Source organism: Equus asinus, chromosome 9 (genome assembly GCF_041296235.1).
Source record: "Equus asinus isolate D_3611 breed Donkey chromosome 9, EquAss-T2T_v2, whole genome shotgun sequence".
In the NCBI taxonomy this organism is placed as follows: domain Eukaryota; kingdom Metazoa; phylum Chordata; class Mammalia; order Perissodactyla; family Equidae; genus Equus; species Equus asinus.
This window is the reverse complement of record NC_091798.1, coordinates 43,149,626-43,172,556: the sequence shown is the minus strand read 5'-3', so window position 1 is coordinate 43,172,556 and position 22,931 is coordinate 43,149,626. Positions and strand designations below refer to the sequence as shown.

Here is a 22,931-nt window from a genome sequence, read left to right as displayed (position 1 = left end):
CTCAGACAAGCTTCTTGAAAAAATCGTCTACACTGTACACTTGCCGCCTCCACGACCTCATCTCTCCATCAAACCACCATAACCTGGCTTCCACCCTCCTGCTCTCCGCAGCCAAGTCCCCAGTGCCTCACTGTTTCCAAACAGTGGACGTTCCTTGGATCTGTCTGGCGTGCAGCTCCCTCCTTCTGGGGCGCCCCCTCCCACCACAACTCCACACCCCCCATTTCCTCCTGCTCTCCTGTCAGCACTCCTTCACCTCCTTTGTGGCTGCTCTCTGCCATGCCTCCTCTCCATCATCTGTCATCACCCAGCTCTTGCTCCACATGCCCTCCCCAGAGAATTCATCCACTCCCACAGCTTCGCCTTGAGACAGACCGGGGATGACTCCCATGTCTGAATCTCCACCCAGATCCCTGCTCGAGCTCCAGATCCTTATAGCCAGCTGTCTACAGGACATTCCACTTGCTTGAATCACAAGCACCTCAAACTCAGTGTGTCCAAAACCACTCACTCTCTACTGGCAAACCTGCAACCCCCTCCATGTCCCTCTTTCTAAAAACGGTACCACCATCCACCAAGATGCCCGTGCCAATAGCACGTTAGTCATCTTTGACTCCTCCTTCTCCTCCCCCAGTCCCCATGTACCACCTCCAAGTCTCCTGATCTGCTACCTCCTAGGCACTCCTCAGGTTTGCCACCTCTCTTCATGCGCACCTCCTCTACCTTTGGTCAAGCTCTCACATGGTCCCTTTCTGGTCACCTGACCCTCCTGCCCCAAGTCTGGCCTCGTGGTATTTTATCTGACCCTCTCATAGCTGCTCCTGACAGTGACCATGCCACTTGCCTGCTTCTCCATCACCTGCAGGACTCTTAGCTTGGGTCTAGGTCCTGTGACACATCTTCCCTCCTCTTCCAACCTTGACTCCACCTGCCCATGCTTCAGCCAGCCGGACAACTTGAGTTCCCTGAACGCATGCCTCATTTTGCCTGGCTAACTCCTTCTCACCCTTCAGGCCTAAGAGCAGGTGTTGCCTCCTCTCAGGGCCAGCTGCCTCCTCTGGGCTCCCAAGGCCACAGCTGTCCTTCTCTATGGCACATTGTTGGCTGGCCCGAGGATCTCCTGACTATGAGCTTTTTCAGAAAAAGCCTGGATCGCATTTGCTCATCCATCTTTGTGTCCCCAGGCTAGCAATCCCGGTAACTGGTGGGTGATTAATAGATGCTTGGATGAATATGTACCTCCCTCCCAGGTGACTACATGTTTACTTGCTCTGAGCTCCTCCAGGGCAGAAATCTTGACTTTTCAGTCTCTTTGCAGCAAGTATCTGGCATGTAGTGCTGCAGAGATGTTTAAGGAAAGACAACGAGTGTGCACCTACGTGGTGGACCTCACCCTCTCCATGGTTTCCAAGAGTAGCTTAGAGTCTTCACAAACTCTGCCCCTCATTTTTTGTCTTCTGTCAATCATAAGATTTACTCCTTATCCATCTTTCAAAGAGCAAGCCTGGGGAGGAGAGGGGTGCTCCTGGAATGCAGAGGCAAGGCCGATGGGGCTCGTATTATGGGGATCAGCATTGTCCCCCTCCCCACTTCCAAGGTGTTTGTAGCCTCAAGAGCAGTGAGGGATCTTTGGGCTCAGCGCGCCGAGGGCTCCAGGAGAGAGTGCAGTGTGCGGAAAGCCTAGGCACGGCCGCCCTTTACTTCTAGCCTCTCCCTCCCGGAGTTACCTGGGGTCCTTCCAGCCAGGGAGCCTGTTGGCGAGGGGAGGGAGGGCCGCCCGGAGGGGCGGGCTGGGCGGTGAGGAGAGCGAGCGGGGCGCCGCGGGCCGCCGGGCTGGGAGGCGGGGGCGCCGGGGCGCCGGGGCAGCCCGCCCTCCGCCCGCCCGCGGCTTCCCCGCCCCTCGCGGCCGCTCCCTCCCGCCGGCCGCTTACTTAACCTGCCTGCGGCCGCGGCGCTCTCACTTCCTCGCCGCCCGCCCGCCCATCGCCCCATGGCGCTCCTCGTGCGGCTGCTGCCCCTCGCCCTGGCGCTGGCCCTGGGCCCCGCCGCCAGCCTGGCGGGCCCCGCCAGGTCGCCCTACCAGCTGGTGCTGCAGCACAGCCGGCTCCGGGGCCGGCAGCATGGGTAAGCCGGGCCGCCCCCGCCGAGGGTGGCGGAGGGACGGGCTAGGGGCGCAGGGGACAAAGCCCGAACGAAAAGCAGGCAGTGTTGGGGGCTCAGAGGGACCAGCCCTGCACGAGGTGGAGGAGGAAGGTGGGGGCGACGGAGGGAAAGCCAGCCGAGGACGCTTTGTCGAGGAAAGGGGTGGGAGAGCCGACCAGCCACCGGACTCAGGTCAAGAGCTTGAGACGACCTGACCCGGCCGGGGTTTTAGCTTCTCCCAGCAGTTGGGAGGAAGGGGTAGTTGGAAGCTCTGCCCAGAAGCACCGTGGGAAGGTGGCAGGGCCGAGAGCAAGCCCACCCAGCAGTGCAGAGAGTCCAGTCCTGCCAGGTCCTTGTCCAGTGCCTGAAGACCTGTAAGACTGGCAGCTTCCAAGGTCCCCAGGCTCCTGTCCACCTGGCCAGGCCCTGCACCCAACACCTGGCACCAGGTAGTGCTCTCCAGGCACAGCAAGGGCAGTTAAGGCAACGTGGGATCTCCCCTGCCAGAGGATGAGCAGAATTCCATGGGCTTCACATACACTGTACAGATGGGGAAACTGAGTCCAGAGAGGACACACTACTTTCCCACAGTCCTGCAGTATGCAGTAGAGCCGGGATTGGAATCTCTTTAGAACAATACCTGGGTTTGTAAATTTGGGACATTGTCGTTGCATATATTCCTTTGAGATACTGAAGATGTGTTGGCTTTAGGAGGCAAGCCCAGGCAGAGGGTCTGAGCTGGTAAAGGCCTTCACCCAAACCCAGGCCAGTGTGGGCAATATTGCTCCCTCCCAGACAAGACCAGCTTGCCGTGCACATACCCAGGCTTGGCGGCAGCTTCCAGCCCAGCTGGTCACACCAAGTCCTTTTTCACAGCCAGGTCAGACTATATGTGGTTAGTCATGTAGCAGCCCAAATGCCATGGGTGTCAGGGGGACCCCATTGCCATTGCTCTGGCATTTGCATCCTGGTAGAACCCAGACCACCCCATGACTGGACAGGTCTGCACTCAGATCAAAACTCATGGTCAGGGGTGAGTAGAGTTGACTTCGAAGGACTTTACAAAGTCTTGGCTCCACCCCTAGGAGTGCTCTGGGGGTGGGGGCAGGCTGCCCCTCACAGGCAGTACTTATCTTTGTCCTCTCTGCGTGTGGCTTTATGGGCTCACTTGGCCTTTCCGGTGCCCACAGTTGTGGGGTGGGGGCCTGCTGGGAGTGAGTCGGCCGCTCTGCAGAATTGAAATCAAGCAGGACCCTGCCGCAGCCTCAACACCCTCCTGGAAAGAGGAGAGTAGGGGGGATGTCCTGGGGTCTTTAGGGAAGTGGGAGAGTCCCCTTTGACGTAGGCTTTGTGTATTAAAGGGTGAGGGGGCAGGTCGGAAAGACGAGGGGGATATGAGACATGAAAGTCTAAATGTGAGCAACTGGCATTTTCATTGTCTCTGCCCAGCTCACCTTTGTCCCTCTGCCTTTCTTGCCAGTGGAGCTTGTTGTGTTCAGGTGCCACAATCTGCCTGGGAGGTTTCTGACCCCTCTGTATCTTAACCACTAAGTCAGGAGAAGACCCCTATAGCATGCCCTGCAGCACTGCGACCCGGAATGATGTCTCTGTGCACACCACAGTGAAGCTTCCCCAAAGGGGTTTACTCTGTTCCGCCCAGACCATCTCTAAAGAAAGCCTCCTTCCCATCAGAGCCCGGAGGAGACACTGACCAGTCAGAAAATAGGGCGCTTTTTTTTAATGCAAATGCTCTTCATTATGACTTTCAGATAGGAGATCAACTTCCACTCCACCCCAACCCCCATACCCCTGCTGGCTAATCCTCTTGATTAGCTTCTTGCTGTGCAGTTGGAAAGGCCTGTAGTGATCTGTGAGGGGCAGAGGGAGCTAAGTCATATGGGCACCCCCCCCCCAGGAAAGTCTAGATGCACAGGCAGATGCACTGTGACGAAACGCTTGCATTTACTCTGATCTAACCGTCCCTGAAAATATCACAGGGCCGCCTGGCCTTGCACATGGGTGTGGCACCCTGTGCAAAATGGATAACCTTGTTCAAGCTCCAACCCTTCATTCAAAGTGAGAACTGGTGAAAAGGGAAGGGAAATGTCTCTGCTATTTTAGGGAAATGTAGTGTGCCCCAAGATATGAAGGCAGAAGTAGTGCGTGTGCCTTGCTTGTGCGCGGCACTTTGTCACCCGTCACCACTTTGCTTTCGTCTTCACTGCAACACAATGAGATCTATTGTTCGTATTCCCATTTTACAGATGGAGTAACTGCAGCTTAGTGAGATGGCGTGACTTAGTCCAAACACAGAAAGCTGTTGGGAGAGTAGTGACTGCTGTGGTCTCTTGACTCCCGGCTCTATCTATAGGGAGTTCCTATAGTTTTCCTATAGGGAGGGAAAGAAATCATACCGAGAGAGAAGTAAAAAGGCAGTCATACTTTTGAATATCATCAACCAAAACTGGACTGAATTTCCTGAAGCACTTGATTTTCAAGTCCAAGTCGAACAGCAGAGCTGTTGTGCTTGAGGCCAAATGCCTAGAAATGGCTTGCTCATTTCAATTAAACTTCAGCCTAAATTTCCTATATACACAGCTCACCTCTCCCCTCCTCCGACCCCAATGGATGTGAGAGGGAGTGGGGCACAGTGACCCCAGCCCCCGCTCCTGTCTCAAAGGGCAGCAGCAGTGGAAACTCACTCCGCAGAGGAATGTTGGAACCACATCCACAAGAGACTCACTGACGACCCGCCAGACGCCTACGGAAAGTTGCAGGGAATTCATCGACAGTAATTGTTTCCTGCTTGGTCAGATAGAAGAACTTCTGAGATTGCGCAGTGAGGAATAGCATCTAGGGCTGGTGTGTGGCCAGCGGGGATGCTCCAGGGGTTATGTGGGGACTGTGAGGACTGCTGCAAGCTGTGAATCCCAGGCAGCAAAGAGAGAGGCAAGGTGGCTTCTGTTAGAATCCTCTGGAGGCTGTGGGCATCTGGCCAGGGCCAGCCAGAACTAAGGGCACGTGGGGCTCTCCTCCCTGTTGGTCTGTCATCTCCTCTCCACCCTTCTCTTGCCCTCAGGTTCTTACATCGACCCACTAAGATTTACTGTGCCTCCTTTGCTCGCTCACCTTTGCCTACTGCACCACAAACTGGACAGGAGGTGACATCCATGCAGTAGAAGAGACAGGGCAGAGATGTAAAGAGTCACTGCACCCTCCTACCCAATAACCTGACTGAGTATTTCAGAAGTGACCAAGTTTCTGCAGCTGATAGGATGGGGATGGCAGCTGTAGCTCTCACTGCAGTATCAGTATCTTCTGAAAAATACTGTGCACATCAAATGATGGCTATTGGTTACAGTTCTAAAGTAACAGAGGAACTGATATATAAAAATGATACCTGAAGTTCTCTGGGTGCAAAGGTTTTGTGAAAGCCCTCAGTCTCTTTGCTTCTCTTTCCTCTGACTTGTGATTCAGTGGATGAACTGCCTACCTCCAGCTCAGGAAGACCCCCTCCCAATTGTCACCACACAGCCACAGCTGCCTCCTTTCCCCAGGGGCTCCTAATGAAGGTCCTGCCACCGCGTGGCCTGAGCACGATTTGGGTCAGGACTTGGTACACTGAATAAAATACGCAAAAACAAAACCCCACAGTGCTCGGCAGACCCCAGGGAGGTTTGCACTCAGCTTTTCCGCAGAGCTCCTGAGGACTCTGCAGAGCTGGGCGGTCCTGGAAGGATTCTGTTCAACAAGTTTGGTCCAGGCTCCTTCTTCACCGGGACGCAGTGCTCGGCCCCACCTAGAATATAAAAGAAAGAACAAGGCAGAGCACCTGCCTTCAATGTTCTTTGGAAGGTAGTGGAAGAGAGGAGACATACACACCATGATCAGTTTTGGATTCTGTTGGTACCCAGTGTAAACAAGGGCCGCGTCCCAGGTCAGAGGATGGACAGAACGTGTTACCTGGGACAGTGGAAGAAGGCTTTCTGGAGAATGGGACTCAGCTGGAGTCTAAGTAATGAATGACTGAGAGTCCAGTGGGAGAGCATCTCCCGCCAAGCAGCTGCCATTTTGTGTTGGGGAGCCAGGCAGCTGGCCTAGGGACGCGGAGTATGTCTGTGAGTGGAGCTGCCTGGAAGGTGCTGGGCCCAGACCTCAGCCCCCATGACAACAGGACCAGTGATGGGCACTGGGAGCTGGGTTAGAGCTCAGTGTGGGGTGGGGGTGCAGAGATAGCCTGGGGGTTCCTCTCAGAGCTGCTTTGCTTAGCAAAAACACCACTTTTACTTAGCTAGTTTTCTCAATCTGTAACATACAATCTAAAATATTTAAGATGCTTTTATTTACACTTACCAAATGTCCGTGTCAAAGAAGGATACTTACAAGAAGTTATGTCAATGTGTGAGATATACTTTGATAACATTTAGTTTGGGAGAAAACTTCCGGGAGGGCTGTGGATGGAAATCCAGGCCAGGAGGACCAAAGTCTACCCTGAGCCACCTCCTGTTACCAAGACTGAAATGACTGTGGCTTCTCCATAGCTAGAAAGTTCTAGGGACCCAGGAAGGCCCACATGGTGGGAAGGACATGGAGGTGGGTGAACATGCTGACCATCTTGCTTAAGCTGCTGCCTTTATTTTCAGCCCCAACGTGTGCGCTGTGCAGAAGCTCATCGGCACCAACAAGAAGTACTTCACCAACTGCAAGCAGTGGTACCAGAGGAAGATCTGCGGCAAATCAACGTGAGTATCTGCAGCCATCTAAGACCGCCAGCCACCAAGGAGGCCGTGCCGCCTGTACGCCGGCTGCAGTGCCCCAGGCCTGGGTCAGCCTTTGGAGAGGTCAGGCTGTCTAAGGAGCCATGCAGATGCAGACGTGTCAGGGCACTGTGTGCTTGGGAGTGGCTTTTAATAAGCCGGCCAATTTTGTTTTGCATTTTTAAGGCTCCTGACAAGACTTTGATATATTTTTCAGGGCTGATTTGGGATTACAAGAAGCATGAAACATGGTGTGTGTTTGTGTGTGCATCTTAATCCTCACTAAATGATACAAATATTTACTGGAGAAGCCACCGGCCACCAGCCTGTGACTCTAAGAAAGAAAGCCCGTTGGTAAACTTATACTAAATAACACCACCCCTGCTCTGCGATCCTAAGCACACATCCCCAAACGACTTAGAATGCCTATAAATAGGCACATGATGAGACAGCACAGTGAATTAAGAACATAGGCTCAGACTTCCTGATTCAGCTGCTGGCTCTGCCACTTACCTGAGTAAGTCGCTTCACCTTTGGAACTCTCAGAGACCTAGTCTGTAAAATAACAATAGGACTACCTTTTGGGGTTGTCAGGAGGATTGACTGAAATAATGCACATGGGAGGCTGAATATGGCGCCTGGCACAGCTTAAGTGCTTCATGAATGCTACCGGCTATTATTTGCAAATCTAGGCCATGCAAACAGAAGTGTGATGCCAGTGGGGTGTGGACCAGTGTAGTTACAGTAGGGCTTGTTGGTGCCTTTATCCGCATGGAGGAAGGCGGCATTCACCCTAACTGCCCCATTGCCTGGTGTTAACAGGGTGGCGGGCATGTTCGAACAGAATTCCGGGGAAACCTAATCTGTTTTGACACCAGTCATCAACAAATCTCAAAGCTGGCTGTCTCCTACAGACAGGAAGATGTGCTACGCAAAACCTCCTGAGCCACTTGTGAGGGCCTCCCCTTCCTCTTCTTTGCATAAAAGGAGGATTAAGAGACTCCAGGCCACTATCTTGAACCCTTTCTCATGTTAGAGATTCTTAAACGTACAGCTGTAACATTGCTTTTGAGCAGACATCCCCTCCACCTTCATAACCAGCTGAAGGAAGGGAAAATGCTCTTTCCTTAAAATGTACATGGAAATAAGTATCCCAGCTTGGAACCCCGATTGTGATAGGCAATTATCAATCCTGGTATGAATCTGGGAAATTAGGGATCATGGCAGAGCAAGAGAGACCCCCAGCTCCCTGGGAGCCTATTGAGGCCAGGTCCCTGACAGTTGGCTTCCCACTTGACCAAGCCCAGTCTCAGAGCTAAGGCTGAGTGAACTAGGAGGACATACCCTCTGGGTTCTGTGAACAAATGCCCAGTGATAATTCTTGCTATGGGCAAAAGGAGATTATGCAAATTCTGTACCACGCGTCCTTCCATGGTGCTCACTTAAAAAAAAAAAAAACTTTTAGTACTCTTTGATTTTTCCTGTGTGTGTATTATCTACTCATATAAACAGCTAATTAATTACTTCATTAAATACACAACCAGGCCCCACATAATTGCTTCTTAGAAGGAGACCACAGCGCCGGTACCAAGAAGACAGCTCTTCCACATCTCGGAGCCCTAGGTTTCAAAGAGCTCCACCTTTTTGTTAGTTCCAGTTTCTCTAAAAATGGGACCTGCTTGTGAGGTCAAGCTGGCAACAGAGTGACATTGGCCGTGGTATTTTGGGTGGCCCTGTAAGGAAGCATTTGCCTGCCTAGTTAACAGTAGCTTAGTAAGATCCCTGGCAGTGCCCAGGCTGACACTGCTGTGGATGATGGGTCATCTTGGCTTGTTGGCCCTTGGTACCTGCACCATCCCTGTCTCTGTGCCTGGACAAGGCAAGGCGGCGCAGCTGTGCGTTGTGTTCCTGATGACCCCATCTTCCTTCTGGGCAGATTTGGCTCTGAGAGTGTGGTGATGAGGTGGTGCAGCACCCTCACGCCGGTGGGCACATGGGGAGCCAAGGTACTAGAAAAGGAATACATGGGAGCTGCGGGTGGGGAAAGCAAGGTGGAGAGTAGAGTCAAGCAGAGCCAAGTGCCCACTCCTAGCCGTTGACCTGGTCTTACAAACCAGAAGGCGATGATATGCATGTTCAACTCTTCAGTGCGGCTGTTGCTTTGGGCAGCTTCAAAAAGAGGAAATAAGGATAGGAAAACATGAGTTGATATAAAACTTTATGATCCAGGACAAGAGGGGTCCCTTCCTGGAACATCACATGCAGTGTCGTGAAGGTGGAGCTGACTGGGAAGAGGTCCAGAGAACTCAGGGAGGGAAAGGGGAAGCAGCTGAACTCATCTCCGACGTCCCCAAGAGAGCCGAGAAAGCACAGCCTTGTTCAGTTGTGTAGCCGGGACCCAGACTCATAAGAAAGCTGCCACCTGACCCCAGGATTCAGTGCCATGGGTGATTAGGAGACGAGGGAGAGAGGGCTGTGCTGGCCGGAGTTGACATCATCTTGGTGAAAATGGATCCCTAGGTGTATTTATTTGAGTGAGGACCGACTAGGAAATGGGGAACATGGTGGTGGTTGGAGTAAAGAGGACCATCTCAGCATGGGGCCACCTTGGGCAGTGCGAATTTTCTCAGCAAGACTCCAGGGAAGATGCTGGAGCAGAAGTGAGTGTTGGGATGAAAGGCAGCAAGGTGTCACGGGAAACGGGCACAGGTCTCCAAGGGGCCCAAGACTTGGAAGGAGAATTTGAACCTGAAAGCAGACAAGTGGCACCAAGCACAGGGCCAGGGAGTGAAGACTTTGCAGTGTCAGGTCATACAGAGACTCAGGAGCCTGGAGCCACTTGTCTGCTGCTATGAGGCCCCGAACTCCACCTCCATGGAGGGAAGAAGGGAGGGGACTGGCCTCACTCAGCACCCAGATCAGAAAACACTACATTGTCTTCAAACAGTAGCTTTTCTGCATTTCCTGAGTCTTTGATGCTATTTGTCAAGCCGAACATGTGGATTTTATTACAGGAAGTAGTTACCAGTGGGCCCCTATTTAGTGACCTAAGTGAATTTTATTTCTGGGAAATTCACATTAGCTTTTATTTCAGACCCTAAAGAGCACCAGAGCAATACAGTCGCTAATCAAGCGAAGAGGGTTATGAGGGAGACAGCATCCCATTCTGTGATTTCAGGCCCCCGTCTGATCAGTAACCATAAAATTTTTAAGTGCAACCGCTTGAGCGATGGTGCAGGAAATCGTGGTCAGGAAGCCTCGCTGCCTCTCGACAAGCCTCCTTTGTGCGAGCCCCAGTGAGAGGGAGTCCTATTTAACAGCCAAGTCGGAGTTGACATCATGGGGTTGTAATAGTCCTAGCAGGAGTTCAGACATCATAAGCGTGGCTCAGGGAGGGCCAGCGTGGGAGCTAGCAGGTAGGGGTGGCAGCTCTCCGTTCCAAGTCTTGAAGTTGGTTCATGAGCAGCACATTTCACAAGTGCAGCAGCCATTCTCTGGAGCCAGGATGAGCTGGCAGAACACTCCTCTTTCCCTAGTAGCAAGCATTGCTTTACCCAAGGGCTGAAATGTTAATACTACTTCAGCACTGCGTTAAAGCTTAGAGATTTAACTTCTACCGAAGCCAGCTGGTCAGCTGGTGTATGGTTGGCTTTTCCATTAGCTGGCAGAGCTGTTTCCAGGAACTCTCTTTCTGGACAGGGCACCCGGGGACATCTGCAGTGAACCTGAGGAAGAGCCTTCCTTTTCCTCCCTTTCTTGTATCCTACAACCTTGATCCTAAGAGGAAACAGTAGAGGCTGGTGAGAAGGTATCTAGGGAAGTCAGGGTGTCCCAGACCCACTCCTGTACCTTCTTCCCTGTCTCATATTCTTTATGCAGCCAGCTGGGACTCTGTGGATAATCTGCTCTGAAATAACTGAGTTTTGACATACACCATACACAAGTGGTTCATCAAACATGTCTGTCGGGCAGGCTTTTTGAAGGTTTTATCACATTCTGTAAACTCCTAAGAGGCAGCTTAGCTGACATGGAATTTTATTCTGTTGAGTATTTACATGAGTCCGTGCACCATACCATCTGGGGTAAGGCCCTGTGGTAGGTGGAGTAATAACCCTATAAAGATGTCCACATGCTAATCTTTGAACCTGTGAACATTTGCCTTACACGGGAAAAGAGACTGCAGATATTGAGACAGGAGGTTATCCTGGATTATCTGGTGAGTCCAGTGTAATCGTAAGGGTCCTTATAAGAGAGAGGCAGCAGGGTCAGAGTCAGAGAAGGAGATGTGACAATGAAAACTGAAGGTGGAGTGATGTAGCCACAAGCCAAGAAATGCAGTCAACCTCTAGAATATGGAAAAGACAAGGAATGGATTCTCCCCTTGAACCTCTGTAAGGAATGTAGCCTTTGATTTTAGCCTCATAAGGCCAACTTCTGACTCTAACACCTAGAATGATAAGATAATAAATTTGTTTTGTTTTAAGCTATTAAATTTGTGGTAATTTGTTACAGCAATAATGAGAAACTAATACAGGCCCTATGTATTGAGTTATAGCAATGTGTTATAGGGAATTTATTTATTACAATGTGATTTGATCAGTGGTCTTGTGCAAGACATTGCTTTCAATGAAGTTATTAGCTTAATTTCAATTTTAAAGTTTATACCTGGAGTTTTTTGAGAAGCTCAACAACTGAGTGCTTAGTAAATATCCAGAATTTTTTAAGTGCTTCTCATTTGTACGTTCATTCAATTCTCACAGTCACCCTACAAGATCAACATGATTATTAGCCCACTGACAGATGGGGAGACTGAGGCTCAGAAAGCCTAAGCAACCTGCTCAAAGTCATGTGCTGGTGAGTAGGTGAGGTCTAGCTCTCTACTATGCTGCTCCAGGGAAAATCAAGCCTAGCAGCTAATGTCAGCGACTCATAAGTAAGCAGCCCTGCAGGGCCAGGGTGAACTGCCCCAGATCTCTCTCTAGGGCTCCAAAACCTGTGACCATCGTCCCAGAGACATGGCCTCTTCAGGGTCAGCAGGGGCCCAGAGTCACTGACCCAACCTTCCTCTGGTTGCTCACCCCTAGTCTGGTGGTCACTCTGATCCTCTGCTGCAAGGGGACTCCCCAACACCCCTAGACAGACGAAGGGCATGGGAACGGAAGAGAGAGTCAGCATCCAGGAGCCCCCAAAATGCCCTCACACCCCCACATAGATTGTCACAAAAAACCTAAGTACACTTTCTAAAGGCCCTATCTTCCTCACTAACCAAGCTGGACCCTGGTGAATAGGGTAGTGGTGAGGTCTTTGGTGGTGCGCAGTAGGTTAAAGCAAACCCTTTTTCACCGGGGGGCTCAAGATTTTGATTTTTCTACTGGGACACTCGAGAAACCTCCACTGAGTTTTCAAGGCCAGGAATACAGAAAATGAGCCACTCCAGGCAGGCAGTCTGGGGGGCATGTCGAATGTCTAGACGAAATGGGTCTGTGTTTGCTCTGCAATTGCTTGGAAAGCATGACACACTGAACGGTTTCCCTTCTGTCATGGGAAACTGGCTCTCAGGCTCCATTCCTTGCTCCACCTACTTCCAGAGTCTAGTTAATCCCTAGGTATTTACAGCCACAAGAGCAAGCCAAGGCTGTGGAGCACACTTGGGAGAGTGACTGTTTTAACTTACTGTATTGACTTCTTGGAAAATTACTTTGGGGAGAGGAATACCAAGACTTCTCTCTTTATCCAATTATGAGTAAGAATATTGGAGATGAATGGAGGAGAGCTTCCCAAACATCTCAGTTCTTAGACCTTGGATTGACACTATCTTTTTGCCCCCTCCCCTCCCCAAAGGCCCTTCTAAATTGGGCACTTTCCTTTACTTTCTTCCTCAAATTGTTCTTCTGACCAGGGAAGCTGGAACAAAACAATTAGTGTCTCATTGCCCTAAAGGAGATGCTTTCTCTGACCTGAGCTCTTCACTCCTTGGACTATGTCAGGCCAAGGAGAAGCCAGGAGCTTTTAATCAGAACAGCTTTTGCTGATGAGATTCAATTCAGATACCAACAGATTGGTCCTTTCTGCACAGGGAAGCCAAGGAACTGGGGAGACACCGATGGAGGCTGCCCATGATTTCCATCCTTTGCTGCATTCATCCTAGAGAGATGGCATCAGGCCCAGGACTCTGTGATTGTCCCCAGCCCTGTCCACAGCATGTGTGTTCTCCCCAGGACCAGAGCCCAAGGAGAATGGTACACTAGGCTGAGAACAGGGTGTGCTAGTCCAGAAAGATTGACTCAAAGGCTGTCTTTTCAGTCTGCAATTTCCAGCTGCCCTCTTGCTTCTCTGGGGCCATTCTTCTCAGAATACCAGTTCTGAGAAGAGCTGGTATTGTTGGGACAGTTGGGAGCAGGGAAACTGGCAGCTGTGGAAGCATCTCAACCCATAGAGCTGCCGTGCTCAGGCTGAGAGGCGTGGCTTACACCTGCACACCTAGAGAGTGCCGGGGATGCCAGACTGTGGGCAGCAGGAGAGCAGAGGAGGGAGAGGTCAGCAAGGCAAGAGGATTAGGAGAAAGCTTCCTGGCAGAGAACCACACTCAGTTAACCAGGAAAAAGCCTTCTGCTGGGGGACTGAGCCTCTGCCTGGGGTAGTGTGCCACCCACATCCAACCACTGTGGGACATGGGTACAGAAAGCCCACCGAGAGGCACTGTGAGTGGTGACAAGGGTTAGTTCTGGTCACATGGGAGAGAAAACCTCTGTCCTCTCGATGTCAAACTTTCCAAATCAGACTGCTTTTCCCCAAACACAAGCATTGTCAAGAGCAATGGAAAAGGGATTGGACTTGATACAATTCCAGGAGGGTCTGAGATCTGGCCCTCCCCAGCTGTCCTTTTAAGAAAGGCCTCATCCCTCAGAGCCCTTGCAGCTTTCTGATTCCATCCTAAGTATCCTTCTCCATGCTGAGACTTTCTCCTTAGATCCGTCCCTGCTCCCAGCTCCTTCTCCCACACACACGTGGCCACAGGAACCAGGGAGTTCACATTCGGGGGTTGGTTTTCTTTTGTCCTTAATGAAATCCTAGTGAGGCCACCTGAGCTGTTAAGCTTACTTATGGTTTTTAAGGATGGAACTCAGACACTGACGTCCTGGAAGAAGAGTCTTTGGCTGAGGTGGCTGGGGCTCCAAGGCATGAAGTGTGCAGCACCCATGTGTATGGGGGACCCCAGAGATGAGGAAGGCTTTGAGGAGATGACCTATCTCCCAACTGTGCTTCTCCAACTCCATGGAATGTCACCCAGGCTCTTTTGGAAAGAAGCTAAGCTTTGGGGCACTTGACCTAATCTCACCTCCCCAACCCTGGCCACAGAGCCCTGGTGTTTATCAGAGAAAGCCAGGGATCCCATGCCTGGCTGTCCCCTGGTCCTATGGGCTCAAGGCTTGCAGCTCTCCCTAGGTTTAGCTGGAGAAGCTGGCAGGCACTCTCCTTCTTGAAAGAGTGCTTCTCTGTCACCTAGAAATAATGCCATTGACTGGAATTGTGAGTGTGAGATTGAAGGAACCTTAGAGATTCTTGAATTTAACTTCATCCCATTTTATAGATCATGAAACTGAGGCCCAGAGAGAGAAATGGACTTTCAAGGTGGCCCTGCTAGTTACTAATGGATCACAGGCCAAGTCTCCTAATCTGTTATGCCACATAGCCTTTCAGAGGTCGTGTATCAATCAAATTTGACATTAGTTGCAGAAGATAGGTTTAGTTTCTGAAGATAAAATTGTGGGTCAGTTAGGGTCAGTCCTGAGCCCACCAGCCTCTGTAGCCCTTATAAGTATGGGGATGAAAGATTGGAAAGAAACAGGATGGCACAAGAATGAAGAGAGCAGGGCTCTGCTTCTCTTCTGGTGATGTCGTTAAACATCCTGTGAGAGGCCCGTGGTGAGCAGTTCTATAGTAAAACTTGCTGCAATTAAAGTCTGAATTCTCTCTTGTCCCAAAGGGCGTAACCATGTGTAAGGAAAGAAGGGACAGGACGTGGCTGTTTGCTGAGGAGGGGCTGTGCTCACACTGCCGGTGCAGGGGTGGCCTCAGGTAGCACTTGGGGATTTGATATGAAGCAAGCCTTTCTTAGGTGTAGGCTTCTAGAACTCTTACTTCCTTGCAATGTTATTGGGGACTATGGGATGGTTGAGGGATGAGGGTGGAAGGGGACCATTTTGCTATATAATCCTTTGTGTATTTTCCATTTGAAACCATATAACTGTTTTTATATTAATTTTAAAAGTTTGAAGTTTGATTGTAAAGACTGAGAAAAACTGGATGATCACCTATACGCTCCTCTTCTTGCTGTTAAATCAGAGAGCTAGAAGACCATGAGAAATTTAGTCCAACAATCATCACATGATACATACGTGCATTTTACAGATGAGGAAACTGAGATGCAGAGAGGAGACGGGACTGGTTGGAGAGGTCCCAGTTAGTTAGTGGCAGACTCAGAGCCAGAAGAGGTCCAGGGCTCTTTCTGCTCCTCTCTGCTGCCTCTCAGGAACGCTATCCATTGGATTCCCTACAAATTATGTTGGAGGTAAATTCTTGGTGAGTGTTTTCTAATCCCACTATTGAATTTGCTGCCGCAGTCCTCTGACCTTTGCCTGTTGCATTGCTGTGTGTGATGGCAGCTGTTGGGAACATTCTGCAAAGCTGAGGGGGTGTGACAAGCTCCTTGCCAATGAAAGGCACAAATATGACTTGATGAAACATCTCCTCTGAGAGTGGGATGTTCTCATTTCCCTTCCTCGGCTGTGGAGGCCATTTTTCCTGGAGAGAGGACTGATGACATGCGAGGAGGAGGGAAGCCCTGCCTCATAACATGTGTGTGTCTCATTGCAGAGTCATCAGCTACGAGTGCTGTCCTGGATATGAAAAGGTCCCAGGAGAGAAGGGCTGTCCTGCAGGTGAATAAGCCAGGCCTTGCCTGTTGGCACAGATGGAGGGGAGGAGGGAGAGGAGCACTCCTGTAAAAGGCCACAGAGTCTGAATGGGAGTCTGAGGGATGAAGCTGTGTGAACACTCTCATCACATGCTCTCTGGCCTCTAAGTTCCATGTGAGGGCCAGAGGATGGAAGCTGGAAATAGTGAGTTTCCCACGCTACTCACTTCCTGTTCAGGCTGACCTGCTTGACCAGCTGGTGGAACAGACTCCACTTCTGACCTGCCCATGCTCTCCTCACCAGGCACAGGCTCCTGGCCTTGTTGTCTCTGGCTGGGAGTGATTCTAAACACGTCCAGTCCTTCCGATCGGCCCTGCTAAGGAGCGGATGGGATAGGCTTGGTCTGCTGCTGGGCTGCGAACACCAAGCTGCCCCCACCTTATACTGTTGAAACTTGGCCCATTGGAGTTCCGTAGGGAGGAGAGTGGCAGGCCAGGTGGGCTTACCCAGAGTCACCAAAGGGTGCTGTGTATGGCCACGTGCAACTAAAGACCATGTGGCACCTGTGAATTTTATCAGAGCCTTTCCTTTAGTTCTGCACACCAGCAGGGACTGTGCAGAGGAGTTCTTTTTTTTTTAACTTTGAAATATTTGCTAGTTTATTAGTTGAGAATGTGAGACTGAGACTTAAAGAGAAGGGGGCAGTCTGGTTGGTGCCAAGGTCAGAAGGGGGTGTGGTTGGCATGGGCTGGGGCCATGGCGTTCCAGACTTAAGTGGAAGGACAGGCAGGAAAGAGGGAATGGGAAAAGGATAATGAACTCAGAAGGGGAGCTCAGCCTCTGAGCCTTGGTTCATGCCCTTTAAAATGAACATTAAGCTCCCTGTGTGAGGGGAGGTCCCTCTGAAGCTTCAGCCTACTTTTAGGAGATAACATTTTATCACTTATGAATACGCAAAGTACCTTGAAGATTTGTAGTGTTCTTTCATTCTAATAGAGGCCATTAGGGAACCAGTTTCAACAACTAGATAAATCTGTAAGACTAGTTTGTAATTAGGGTATCTATTTCTGGTGTGCATTCCTGCCTGCATTATCTAAATGTCTGTGAACAAAAGCTTTGCGCTTCTGTGGTTAAAATGATTAAAAATGACCAATTAGTTGAGTTCAACTAGGGAGGCATTTGACCTACAGAGTTGTTTTAAGAAGCGTGAGAAGCTTCAGGCTCCCCAGCAGTAGGCTGTCTCTGGGCCTTCCCACACTCTTCTCCTGCAGATGCCCTGTCCTCTCTGCAGACAGGGGAGGCTGTGGTCTGGTTGGGATGGACCTCACAGGCCTGGCCCTCCTCTGTCCTCTGCCTCTGCAGCCCTGCCTCTCTCAAACCTTTATGAGACCCTGGGAGTCGTTGGATCGACCACCACTCAGCTGTACACGGACCGCACAGAGAAGCTGAGGCCCGAGATGGAAGGGCCGGGCAGCTTCACCATCTTCGCCCCCAGCAATGAGGCCTGGGCTTCCTTGCCAGCTGTGAGACCTCCTTCTGCTGAGGGGACTCTTACTGGGAACTGCGTTACTTCCTAGAGGGGTGGGCTGGTGGGCATGAAAGATGAGACTCTGTAGTGAGTTCCCACTATTTCAGGAAACCTTGTCCTTAAGCCCTCAGATAAAGCTGGGAACTTGAGCTAAAATATACCTCACCAGGTTGCTTCCAGTGCCCCATCCATCCAGCTGGATAGACAGACCTCAGAGCTCACTGAGGAGGGGTCCTTGGAAGAATGGAGGCCTGGGGTCACTGAACCTTTCCCAGGGTAGCAAGAACCCATCTCTTGAATGTGGGGTCTGAGCCTCATAACTGCCACACGGACCTTCCTTCTAGGAAGTGCTGGACTCCCTGGTGAGCAACGTCAACATCGAGCTGCTCAACGCCCTTCGCTACCACATGGTGAACAGACGGGTCCTGACAGATGAGCTGAAACACGGCATGGCCCTCACCTCCATGTACCAGAACTCTGACATCCAAATCCACCACTATCCCAACGGGGTAGGCATCCCCAGTTACACAGCATTGCTCCCTGCCAACTGAGCCCACGCCTGGTCCACATGCGGGCTGGTTTTGGATGTCTGTCCTGCAGGTGGGGTAAGCTATAGGTAACCTCTGCCTCCTGCCCCTGCTTCTCCTCAGGCCCTCTAGTTCCACAGCTTATGGAACCCACATTCTGTACTGTGTTGTCCCCTCCTGGGGCTTCGAGACTGTGCCTCTGATGTCTTCCCCACTCATCCTTGCTTCTTCTCTGGGCAGATCGTGACTGTCAACTGTGCTCGGCTACTGAAAGCTGACCACCATGCGACCAATGGTGTGGTGCACCTCATAGATAAGGTCATCTCCACTGTCACCAACAACATCCAGCAGATCATCGAGATCGAGGACACCTTTGAGACCCTTCGGGTGAGGGACTGCCCTGGGAGGAGGCCCAGCCTGGGGACACACCACCTCCCAAGAGGGGCTGCTTCTGCAGGAGGAACAGAGGATATCTCCGTGTTCATGGTCATTTAGGGGACATGGAGCAAGTTCCTTTAAATGCCCATGAACATGGATAATCCACTAATCAGATACTCTGCTTGGTCACAAGGAAACATCCTAATCCTCTGCGGGGAATTTCCTCTGCCTGTCTTCTCTTTCATAAAGCTTTCCTTTCCTGGGCTCCCCTGGGAAGTTCAGTGTTTGTGTCTGCAGCAGTACAGGGTCCTCTGAGCCCTTGGCTGCCTGGCCATGTACTGTGGGTTCCACAGGTGGGAAGGCCCTTCCTCCCAGGTGGTGTTTCCCACCTGGGGAACTAGAATAAATGGTCTGTCAGGCTGCGTGATCTTCCAGACTACATGTCCCCACCATGGACCCCTGCTCCAGCCGTACCCATGTTTCCTTGGAGCCCAGACCAGCAGAGGGGCCTCTAATGTGTAGACTGGGGGTCGACTTCTGGCCTGGCTTCTAACTGCTCTGGGGCCACACAATATTGTTCCTTCCCCCGTGCCCAGCAGGCATTTGTCTTACATCTAGAGTGGTGAGTGGGCCTTCCTCTTGGCAACGGCTGCTTGGAGGAAGTGAACACAGGCTGCCCCGTCAGGGTTTTTGCCCTGATTCAAGGAGAACTTCCTGACCACAAAGGATACCAAGTGGGAGTGGGGTGGTTCCTCCCCTGGAGATCTCCAACACAGACACAAACACCCCTGGGCTGGACTGGCACTGAATGGCTTCAGGAAGTGGCTCTGGAGGGTCTGGGGACCCTGCTCTCTCAGCTCTTGCCCTGCTTGCTTTCTGGGTCACTCGACGGTCAGGGGTCTGCAAGGGAATGATGTTTCCACAAAGTTGGTGGCGTGTTTCGCTTACCAGCAGCTGATTCGCCGCTGAGAAACATCCTCTTACTGTTTAGATTTGGCAAATAGTCCTTCCTTTCTTCTTCCCCCTTGCCCTCCCTAATGCCTAGCTTTCCTTCCAGTAACATACTTATTAAGCACTTGCTACTTCTCAGATATTGTTCTACGTGCCAGGGCTATAGAGGTGAACAAGACAGACAAACTTCTGTCCTCAGTAGCACTTATAGTCTTTCTGGGGAGGCGGACAAGAAAAAAACAAGGTAGCCTCAGACCTCAGATTGTGCCGAACGTGTGAAGTCAGGGCGGCGTAAGTGGTGAGCAGAGGAGGCCAGTTGGGACTGGATGGTCAGGGAAGGGCTCTCAGAGGAGGTAACTTTGGAGTTGAGGCCTGAAGGATGAGAATGGCCAGTTATACGACATGCAGTGGGGAAGAGCAGAGCTGGCAGAGAGGGAGCAAGAGCAAAGGCTCAGAAGTGGGAATAGCAGAAGGGAGGCCAGGGGGCCAGGAGAAGACAGCAAGGCAGCCACAATGTGAGGTGGGAGCAGCCAGATCCTGCAGGGCCCTGTAGACCTGGCGGAGGCAGGTATCTTCATCCTCAGAGCGGTAGGGAGCCACTTGCGCTCTTAGAAGATCCTTCCAGCAGCTCTGTAGAGAATGGTCACATGATCCTTCCACTCATGGAGCTCACACGAGTGATCCTTACCAGTAACTGTTTGTAATGTGAGGAGGAGCGCCACCTGTGAATGTGTGTGTAACGGACTCTCTCGTCTGGGGGCCGGGCTAGGGGGGGGTAATGCCAAGTGGACCACCTAGAGAAACAACATTTCAGTCCAGGTCCAAAGAAGGAATAGGAATCAAAGAAGCAAAAAAAGGGGGAGGGCAGAGGGAGCGACAGGCAAGGCCTGGTGGTGGGAGGAGCAAGGCATGTGAGGTCACTGGGATGGCCACGGTGGCTGGAGGTCAGGCTGGGCAAGGACCCCACAGCCACAGTAGAGGTGAGCTTTGCTTTGGCTCCTCTTCATCTTGGGCTTCTCCATAACCTGGAGCCCTCCAGGGAGCACGACAAGGCTGTGTGTGCCTGTGGTCTGCACAGACGCCCAGAGCCTTCAGGGAGCACTGTGTCCCCTCCCCTCCCCACAGGCTGCCGTGGCCGCCTCGGGCCTCAACACCCTGCTCGAAGGGGACGGCCAGTTCACGCTGTTGGCCCCGACAAATGAGGCCTTCGAGAAGATCCCTGCAGAGACCCTGAACCGGATCCTGGGGGACCCAGAGGCCCTGAGAGGTGAGCACCCCTCGGCTCCTGCTGCTGCCTTGTTGCAGCAGCCAGACCTAGCCAAAAGCCTGCTCTCGTCCCAGACAGACATGCTGCCTGCCATCCTTCACAGGATAGACACTCTACCTGTCCTCCTGTCCCATTGCTCCCAGCCAGCCATGTCTCTGCAGAGGCCAGAGCAGAGCCCTGGTCAGACGGGCAAGGATGGAATGCAGCAGCCTTTGTCTGGGGACACAGTTGGACTGAGGAGGGAGGCAAGGGTAGAGGTCCAAAGCAGGTCCTGGCCAGACTCAGGAGGAGTTAAAGGCCCCAGTGATCTAAGCCAAAGCACGGCTGCCAGGCGGGCAGCCGCTGGGAAGTGTGGGAAGAGGAGGACAAGTCTTGGATCCTTGAAATGGAATCATCATTCTGACCCTTAAACTTTTCCTGTGTCTGGCCAGGAGTCTCATGGGTGATCCAACATTACAGTTAAAATCCAGTAATAATCAACTCTTGACTCTTCCTTGCTGAGTCCTTCCTCACCTCCTCAGTGGGCTGCTAAGTTAGGGGATGCGTTGATGATCGCTGGAGGAGAGGGAAGGACCAAGCATGGGAGGGAGATCAGAAGAGGGGACCGGGCTCTGCTTCCCCATCCTCCCACTGCCCCCTTCAACACCAGGACCACTGAGCTGCTGCCTGCTGCTCCCTGAGTCCCCTGCAGAGGGGAGTAGGCCCCAGGTCCCCATGTACCCCAACCACATTTATTCCTCCCAAATACAATCCAGGGATGACTTCATTCCTTTGAATTCATTTAAATCCACCTTTGAAATGTACTATATAGAAGCCTGATGCACTTTAGATGCCCTCTACATGTAATGTTCTCCTTGCAGCCGTGCAGGGATGGCAAAGGGCACATTTCTGAAAGCGCAGATGGGGATCTGTTGTGTCCAGATGTTGTGTTGCCTCTACATGCCTGGCCTGTGCCAGAAACTGGGGCCACAAAAGTGAATACAGTACAGCCTTTGCCTTCAAAGAGGTTTAAGCCTCGTTGGGATGATAGGCTTAAAAGCAGGTTGTTGGGATCTGATGTGGTGAGTGTGAAGGCAGAGACACTCCTGACACCATGGGGATGAAGGCAGGGTGGGGCGCCCACAGCCCAAGGGTCCTGGAGGCTTTGTGGAGGAGGTGAGACTTGGGTGCCGTTCAGCAGACTGAGCTTCCTATTAGACCTAGGTTCTCCCTACAGCAGGCTTTGTACAGAGCACATTTTTATTTTTGTGGATATCAGGACTTTTCATTATAAAGTGAAAGGAAAAGAACACCCAGATTTATCCCTTTTGTACATCTGCCTTTTCCTGCTCAGTGATCCTTTTGCTCAAAGCAAGACCCTCGGTGTGGGGTGTAGCAGGCAGGCTGGAAGGCAGAGGGCCACCCTGACAGTCTCCTGTTGTTCCTAGTGGGTTGGCAGACGGGCAAGAAGCGGCACTGGCCAGTGTGCCTTGTTTGAAGACTGGCTTCCAGCCCTGGCCCTGCTCACTGTCCGAGTAGCCCTGGCAGGTCACCCCTACCCCACACTGGCCTTCAGTTTCCTTCCCTGGGAAGCTAATCCCCAAAGCCTCATTCCCATAGTGGTCTTGCCGTCCTTTCTCTTCTCCGCCGGCTGCATCGGGTCAGCACTGGTTTTTAAGGCCCTCGACACTTCTGCAGGAGCCCGGTGCCTCTGCAGGGCCTCAGCACTTCCTCCTGTCTGTGACAGCATGGTTTTGGTTCCCACAATCAGGCCAAGTTGAAACTCACATCTGTGGTGAGAACACCAGACAAAGGGCCTTGGTGACCTTGGTGAGTGGCTGTCCGGGAACCTGCTCTGCCTGGCTGGGGCTGGGGGCACGTCCCCCTTGACTGTACTTTGCAGCTTCCTCAGGGCCCCCAGCCCCTGCCTTGGCCCTAAAGCAGCACTTGGACAAGTAAATAAACAACTATATTTATGATTTATGGGTGAGGTGAATGGGGCAACACAGACCACGTCTTTCTGATCACCATCCCCAACCCCCAAGACACATCCTGGCAGCTAATAGACCTTTGAGTGAAATGAACAAAAACAAATAAAATGTACAAATAATTCAAAACTCTCATTTGCTAACATTGCCATCTTTTCCCACCACATTCTACATAAAGGTCAGTAGATAAGAAGTCCCAGGGTGAAATCATTTGAGTTTTTCCCCTGTCCCTGTAGTTCAGGTACTGAGAAGCTAGTTGCTGACACGTGCTGGGCATTTACTCTGTGTCAGGCTCTGGGCTGGGTGCTCTGCACCCGAGAATTCATGTCATCCTCACAGCAGCCCTGGGAGCTGAGTGCTGTGCTTCTCTCTCCACTTGGCTGATAAGGAAGTGGAGACTCAGAGAGGCTAGATGACTTGCCCAGGGCCCCACAGCTGGTAGGTGGCTGAGCTGGGATTGAAACTAGGGCCGTCTGACCACCGAGTCCCAGCTGGT

General features: G+C 51.8%; 1 protein-coding gene across 1 annotated transcript in view; it reads left to right on the top strand.

Annotated features, from left to right (window-relative positions):
* Positions 1-1,881: 1,881 nt before the first annotated feature.
* TGFBI (transforming growth factor beta induced) overlaps positions 1,882-22,931 on the top strand; it is a 31,518-nt gene continuing 10,468 nt past the window's right edge. Inside the window, exons 1-7 of the mRNA XM_014828426.3 lie at positions 1,882-2,124; positions 6,786-6,884; positions 15,777-15,841; positions 17,180-17,340; positions 17,690-17,854; positions 18,113-18,259; positions 20,327-20,468. Coding sequence (XP_014683912.1) covers positions 1,991-2,124; positions 6,786-6,884; positions 15,777-15,841; positions 17,180-17,340; positions 17,690-17,854; positions 18,113-18,259; positions 20,327-20,468 — 913 coding nt within the window. The 5' untranslated portion in view covers positions 1,882-1,990. The remainder of the gene's footprint in view (positions 2,125-6,785; positions 6,885-15,776; positions 15,842-17,179; positions 17,341-17,689; positions 17,855-18,112; positions 18,260-20,326; positions 20,469-22,931) is intronic.